The 7941-nt window shown below is 44.1% G+C and overlaps 1 protein-coding gene across 1 annotated transcript in view; it reads right to left on the reverse strand.

Annotated features, from left to right (window-relative positions):
* The window catches only part of Myo1d (myosin ID), a 294625-nt gene that overhangs the window by 123068 nt on the left and 163616 nt on the right, over positions 1-7941 (reverse strand). Inside the window, exon 17 of the mRNA XM_055620037.1 lies at positions 1143-1366. Coding sequence (XP_055476012.1) covers positions 1143-1366 — 224 coding nt within the window. The remainder of the gene's footprint in view (positions 1-1142; positions 1367-7941) is intronic.

A 7941-nucleotide genomic window follows, 5' to 3' on the forward strand; every position in this document is an offset into this window, starting at 1 on the left:
ACTGTGCTGACAACTGGCCTCAGATGGCTAGCCTAACTGTGCTGACAGTGGTTGTAACTGTTGAGGACATGTAGAGATTTTCCTTTTGACTAGTTCCTAAGCAACACAGCAACAATAACAGCCACATACAGAATATCTATGCTGTATTCTGTATTAGAAATAATCCAGAGATGGCTCAAAGAATACAGGTTCTACTAAAGTACTACAACATGGCTGGGCGTGGCGCTACATGGCCTTTAATCCCAGCACCTGGGAGGCACAAGCAGGTGGATCTCTGTGAGTTCAAGGCCAGCCTGCTCTACAGAGTGAGTCCAGGACAGCCAGACTTAAAAAAAAAAAAAAAGGAAAGAAAAGAAAAGAAAAAGAAAGAAGTGTAGCATTCTCCATTAGGAGCTTGAGAATCTGTGGAGTCCAGTGTTTACAGAGGCATGGAACCACCTGAAGACAGTGCAGGGGCCACTGTCACTGCTGCAATCACGCTGTCAACAAATAAGCTAAAAAGTCAGAAGGAAGAATGTAGGCAAAGACAATCTCAGATTCAGGGCAGGCCGTAAAAAAAAAAAAAAAAAATCAGTTGGGAAAATCCAAAATTTTCTATGGGTATTTAAAAAAAAAATTGTGGCCTAAAATAGTTGTTTTCTCCCTTGGCTGTATTTTAAAGCCACCTGGGAACTGTTAGAGGCCTGGACCTCATGCTTGACTCCATCAGACAGATTCTTGGGTGGGCCTAGGGCATCGGGGCTGCAGGAACTCCTCCAGAGTCTAGGGCACGGCTGGACTGAGAGCTGATGCTCTGACAGGATCAATGTGGCTTGCTAGCTTGAAGTATGTGTGTTTATGGTAAGGGAGCTATGTAGGCCTTTTGCTGATGACAGGACATGGGGCAGCACGCTGGTAGCCTGTCTTAAATGTGGCGTAGATCCAGGCGTTGTGGCATGCTGCTGTCAAGTGCTACAGGAGGAAAATGCTGACAGTTCCATTACTTTCAGAGGTAAGCAGATGCTCTTTGAAAACAAAATGATCAAACACAGCTACAAGGAGAGGTAAATGTCACAATAGCGAAGAGCTGGGCCAAGACCACGCTCTAGGGTTTGGGAGTGTGCCACTGTATAGGAAAATGGCACTTGCCAACAAGTTCTTACCTATTAAAAATCGACTGCAGGGCCTCCTCGAAACGCCGCAGGACTTTTGGTGGGGTTGGCCACTTCACATGTTTCCCGTAGTCGCTCATGTTCTTGACACCGTGGAAGCGTCTAGCTACCTCGTGGATGTACGACTTCACTTTATAGAGCCGGTAGTACCTGATTATTGTCAGAGCTGCCTTGGTCCTCTTGTACCGCATTCGGGCCAGGGTGCCGCGCCACACCTTGGTGACAGAGAAAGAAAACTGACATGTTGCTGGCTGACTGAGTGGTAGGTGACTTTGGCATTACAGATAATTCCCCTGCTTAACCAACTCAGCTGGCAAGGTGGTGGCGTATGCCAGAAGCAGATAGATATCTGAATTTGAGGCCAGCTTGGTCTACAGAGTAAGTTCCAGGATGGCCAGGGCTACACAGAGAAACCCTGTCTTCAAAATACAAACTATAAAAACAGAACAAAACATCAGAGACAAAGCCTGTCAATACACCTGCTGCCAGTAGATGGCGCTGTGAATCGTGGCATGTTCCCCCGCCCCCCAGCCACTGTGGTATTTAAAGGAGTTTTGTTTTAACTTTATTATCACGAAATGAAGAAAACCAAAATGCAAGTAACTGTAGATAGATAAATATTTTAGGAAAGCTGAAGTCAAGTAGGATGAGTCAGAGCCAAATGCCATAAGCAACTACGGTGCTTCAGGAAATGCAGCTTCACACAGATCACACACGGAATGCCACTTTGGGTTTGCAACAGGATTTACACAAAGCCTACGCTCCAGCTCTTCTTAGGCACAAGATACAGTCCCGAGAATTTAGTATATTCCAGGGGGAAAGGGACAAAGAGATTATCAATACCGTACTGAATTTTCCTGCCCATTTCAGCAGTCAGAAATTCATCAGACAAATTTGCCAAGCATCAAATAAGAGATGTTTACATTATTTTCAAGATCCTGTGTCCAGGAAATCCTATTTTGCAATCTCTTGAGCAAAGCTAAATTTAATGTAATATTTGACTGATCAAGGGCCCTTCCCCTACTCATTCTCTCAATCACCAAATTTGCTTTCTTCCCTACTGTTTCCTTATACGCCCTTTTCTGTTCTTTTCTGCTGTAGAGTCTTTGTAACCTCAAATGACTAACCGCTCTCTTTGCTAAAAGCTACCCCCAGGTCCCTTGTTATCCACTGCGGTGCCTTATTCACCCAGCTCAGCCCCTAGGTTGCTTGTATTATTTCTCTCCTTGTCCCTGATGTGAAGAGGACAATGGTTTCAGCCCTGAATTCAAAGCCCACAGTGTGGGTTCTCTGGCCTCCCTCAGGTGTCCTGTGATCCCTCTGGACTCCCCCACCTGTTCTTCCCAAGTGTCTTGAGACACTTCTGCACTGGCTCCTTTATTTAGCTGTTCTGAGGCTGTCCTCCTGCAGGCTCTGAGCGCTCACTGTGTGCTTGCTGGGAACGTTCTCCCTTTGCATCCTTCGCTCTGCGCGTGCGCAGACCTTTGTTTGCGTACCACATAGGAGGAGGTTATCAAGGGAGCCCAGTGGGTCAAGAAAAACCGCAATACAGAAGGGAAACCTGTCGTGTGAGCAGCGTGTGTGCTAGGAATCTAGAGTTCACGTATCAACAGTACTAGAAGACAATGAGGCAGTGAAAACCACCTCGCTCTCTCACGCGGCACTGGCACAGCAAGCCTTTTTAGTCTCAGCGGCTCCTTCCTGTAGCCGAATGTGCTGTACAGATGGCCGTGCTACGCCCCCACCCGAGTGCTAAAATAAAGGCCCCTTCTTTGGTATCTCGAGAAGCCAAAGGAACACAATCAGAGGGTGGAAGTGTGTGATTCAATTCCTTAGACAAAACACACTTTCAAAGTTTCATACTGTTTGTGGCTTTGCTTTTCAGAGGGGAGGAAATTAAGATTCTCTGGTGCCTGCTGCTCATTCATTATACAAAATCAATCTTTCAATTTCCAAGAAGCATTTTATAAAGCTTTTCATTAAAACATTTTAGGTGATTCTTTAAAAAACATTCCAGAAGTGCTTTTTAAGGATAGTTTTCATTTGTTCATTTGTGTAGTTGGTTTATCTAGGTTTTGGATGGTTGAAAAAAAAAAAAAAAACAGTACAAAAAAAATGCTGAGAATAAGAGATAGTAACTCCTTCCCTGGCACCGACCTGAGTTCCCCATCCAGCATGCTCATTCTTTACAAACTATTTTAGCTGCTTGTCTGGGACCTATTGTCTTATCTGTAGACAATATACACGGACTGTTCTGTTTAAATTGCAAACATTGGGCATTTACCCATCTCACTCACACGTCTGTCATTTCAGTAGCTGTCATAACATTTTCAGTGTTTACTACATGTAACGTACATTGAGTAATCCACACACATGATTGCATTATATTACATATGACATGAAATGGGCTTATCATTGTACAGGGGAGTATGGCTAGTCTCCATTACCTTATAAATTTGCTTTTCCTGTAGTTTAGAACTACAGTAAGATTTCTAGAACTGTTTTAACTTTTTCACATACACAGTATTAACTTTTACCAAATGTCTCAGAGGCCCATCAAGTGGCTATGGATACTTTTCAGATTGGCAGGCTCATCCACGGAATCTTGCTTCCCTCTCCCAAGGGTAGGGATTTCAGATGTGAACCAGTTAAAAGCATTTTAATAATCTGAGATCTAGAGCAGGATCTGGAGTTCAAGGCCAGGCTAGGTTACATAGTGAGGCCTTATCTAAAAATCAAGAAACATATTAGTATTTTAAGAATGAGATTCTGTTTCAAGAAACAAAACAAAACAAAACAAAACAAAAAACAGAAAAAAATTAGGAAGGAAGTGTTAATCCCACCAAAAGAGAGTAAAGGCCACCATCCAAATTAGCCAAATTTATAACAAGCTCTATTATATGTGCACAATATAGCTTGTCAGAAACCTGCCTCTACCAAAAATATGAGATTTGAGAGGTCAGGTCTGAACATAGGAGAAGTAGGGTTTTTACAGCCTCCAACTGTAAGGCTAGGGGATTTCAAAGGGAATTTTGGCTATGTAGGAACTTGGCAGAACATCTTATCTTATGGGGGTGGGGGTCAGGATATATAGGGTGAGGAACATGTAAAATTCTAGGAAATGGGTCAAGGCACGGTTAAACTCAAGTTTTACAGTAAACATAAATGAACTTATTTTGACCTTGTAACAAAATAACTACTGATCTTAAGATGGAGTCATTCTGGCTCATCAGAAGAGGTCCCAAGTGGGACCAGATGGATACTAGAGAACATGTCCAGGTTAACTAGAAGGAGAACATGGAGAGGAGAGCCACAGGACAGGGCCAGCAGCCTTTAGGACGGAGGGATAGCAGGAGTCTCCCACAGGAGCAGGGCACCAGGCAGTAATGAGCTCACCCTGCTTATTTAGGTGCCGAATCTCCACACAGCAGCTGGTGATCCTTTAAAATTTGCCAGAGCATGTCACATCTCTGCTCCCAAATATGCCTCTCCATGCTACCCAATAAAAGCCACAGTCCTCAAATGGCCTACCTGGTGCCTCCTTCCTTGCTTGTCCTCATCTTCTACTGTCCTTCTTCCTGGCTTGTCCCTGTCATAGTAGCTCCCCTGCTGCACCCTGAACTAGCCAGGGACCTTCACTTCAGGCCCTTCATGCTGGCTATTCGAGCATGAATGATCTTCCTCCAGATGCCACATGGGTAATGTTCTTATCCTGTGTATTTGTTCAGCCATCACCATCCTGTTGAAGAGTTCAGCTTGTCCCTTCTCTCCTCTCCTGGTACTTGACTCCCCTCTGCCCATGCTCAGCTTCTCTCCTAGCTCTCAGTCCTTTCCAATACACTGTGCCAATGACTTGCTGACTTCTCAGTCCCCCTTCTAGAAATCAGGCTCCGCTAGACCAGAGATCTCTGTCTGTTCACTGCCGTGTCTCACTGCTATGACAATGCCAAGGGTGCTGCAGTCACCAAGGAAGGAGCTCATCCTTGCTTGTAGAAGATTCCATTAAAAGTACATTGTTCCTGTTTCACAACATTTTACTTTTCCTCATGTATGGCTTTCTGTACTGCACCTATTACTTACAAACCCTTTCTTCCATTTGCTTGGGACTCAGTGTTTTGTGCCAGCAGCATTCCTTGGGTATTTGGGATCTTGGCTATTCATACTAAAGATAGTCCATTTACATGCTTTTTTCATGAGCTTTATGGATGGTGGACTTCCCTGAGGTGGCTGTGGACTAGCCATTTGAGAGGGACTCTGGACTATAAATATGGCAAAATGCACTCTCTTTGCTACTAGGTTTCTGAGTAAGGGAAAGATAGGGAAGGTTCGTGTCTTACTCTCCAGCATCTACTCTATCATTTACTATCCTTGGATTCAGTATTGTGTCTGACCTTCTCCTGAGTCTGGTGTGACCAAGCCTGGAACTTGTCTGAGTCAGTATCTTCAGATAGTAAACTTGATGCCATCTATGGAAATGGGATTGAGGGAGTCACCAGCTTTTTGGTGATAGAGAGGAACCCTGGCAGTCCTCTCCTTTTTTTTTTCTCCTACTAGTCTCTTCTTGGTCCCTCTTACCCCTCTATAGAGAAGGCACCTGCTTCTTCCCACAGCTCTGGGAGATGAACTGGTGGCCTTTGCTGTTTGCAGAGGCTTGGATTGCTCCACCTGCTTGGGGGAATTACCACTTGTTCACTTCCAAAGGTTGTTTCTGTCTCTTGTCTGCTGTCTAGTGCACCATGGCTCTGCTTGTCCTTGTGGCTTTATCTAAGCTTTAGAACTGCTTTGCTGTTTGGGGGCTAGGGGCAGGGAGAGAGAGGGATATAAGCACAATTTCTACCCACAGCCATGGGGTTCCCAGGACTATCTGCATGCTACGTTTTCCTTTGGTTCACACTTCCTCACTGCTCAGGCATTTCCCAGCACCGTCTGCATGCTACATTTTTCCTTTGGTTCTCGCTTTCTCACTGGTCAGGCGTTTCACAGCGACATCCGGCACCCATTACAGGTCGGTCCTGAACCTTTGCTTTAGTTCAGAAGAGGCCAGCTTTCCTCTCTCCATCCGTTCTAGTTGTCATGGGCACTGGGCTTTTCTGTCTTATGGTTAGTACAAATCACTACCTCATACCTTTCTAGTACTCTCTGGAGTGGGTATTCTCTTGGTTCCCACAAATGGAAGTCTTCAAAATATTCTGGGACAGGTTTTTGTTTTGTTTGTTTGAGACAGGGTTTTTCTGTGTAGCCCTGGTTGTCCTGTAGACCTGGCTGTCCTTGAGCTCAGGGATCCACTTGCCTTTGTCTCTCCAAGTGTGTGTCACCACTGTCCAGCCTAGGCACGGTTTTCAGAAGACCTCTCTCTATCTAGGTACTGTGACAGGTCATATCTGTTAAAGACTGGCAGTGGGGGTGGATAAGAGAGCACATCTAAGTACCAGACTGAACTTTGAGCAAACCGTAAACACACATAATTTACCACTGCTACTCACGTGCTCAACCCAATTTGGAATGTGACAGTTGTATCTAATTTGGCCCCTTCTAAGAGCTATTTTGAAGGGATTTTAAAAATTAATTTCTTGGTTAGCACACCAGAAAGTGGGTTTCACAGTAGTATTTTTTTACAGTAGTATTTTTGTGTACATACCGTATTATACTTTGCTCCTGCCCATCCTCCACTACCCTCCCCTAGTCCCTTCACTGATCCCTTCCTCCCCCTCCGTAGTCTCTTCTGCTTTCTTGTCACATATATCCTATTGTTCTCCTGGGAGTTATTTTAAAGCAAAGCTCAAAGACAGAAAAATATTCCTCTTTCCTTAAAATATCTCTTTAAGGAACAAAATTAATAAAAAAAATCCACTAAAATATCTCTTTGAGGAACAAAATTAATAAAAAATTAAAACTATTTTATCAGGATGGTTAGTATGTATCAAGAAGACAAAATCTAGTGGATATAATTCAGGTTTTTAGTGTAATTTCTGCAACAAAGTCCCTCGGTATTATATTCAAACTATCAATATTTCAAGATGACCTATGGGAAATCTAAGAAGCAATGAGGGAACTAAATCTTCCAATAAACAAATGTAAAACAATTAAAAAAAAAAGGAGACAGAAAAGTGCATGTGAATGGTTATCATTCTAAGCTTTCCTTGTCACCAGGTGAGGTGAAGGGTCTGCTTGGTAGAACCTAATTTAGAAATGATCATCCTGGGCTAGAGAGACGGCTCTACCTCCTACCTTTCTAGTATTCTCTGAAGTGGGTATTCTCTTGGTTCCCACAACTGGAATTCTTCAAAATACTCAGGGACAGATTTTGTGGGTTTTGTTTGTTTGTTTGTTTTTCGAGACAGGGTTTCTCTGTGTAGCCCTGACTGTTCTGAAACTCACTCTGTAGACCAGGTTGGCCTCAAACTCCCTCCCAAGTGCTGGGATCAAAGGTGTGTGCTTTAAAGGGATTAAAGGGCAAAGTGCTTGACACTCAAGTATGAGGCCCAAGTTTGCATGGCCATAGTCCACGTAGAGCCAGATGCAGAAGCACAGACATCTGTAGCCCCAGCACACCTACAGCGAGAAGGAGGGCAGGTCCAGGAAAATGCTGGGCAGACCCTCTTTCAAACAAGGCAAAGATGGATAGTGAAGATTGACAGCTGAACTTATTCTACACTACCACACAGGTGGTAGCAGGTGTGCACCAGCATACACACACACACACACACACACACACACACACACACACACTACACACACACTACACACACACACACACACTACACACACACACACACACACACACACTACA

Source organism: Psammomys obesus, unplaced genomic scaffold (assembly GCF_907164565.1).
Source record: "Psammomys obesus unplaced genomic scaffold, mPsaObe1.curated_primary_1811, whole genome shotgun sequence".
Taxonomy (NCBI): Eukaryota; Metazoa; Chordata; class Mammalia; order Rodentia; family Muridae; genus Psammomys; species Psammomys obesus.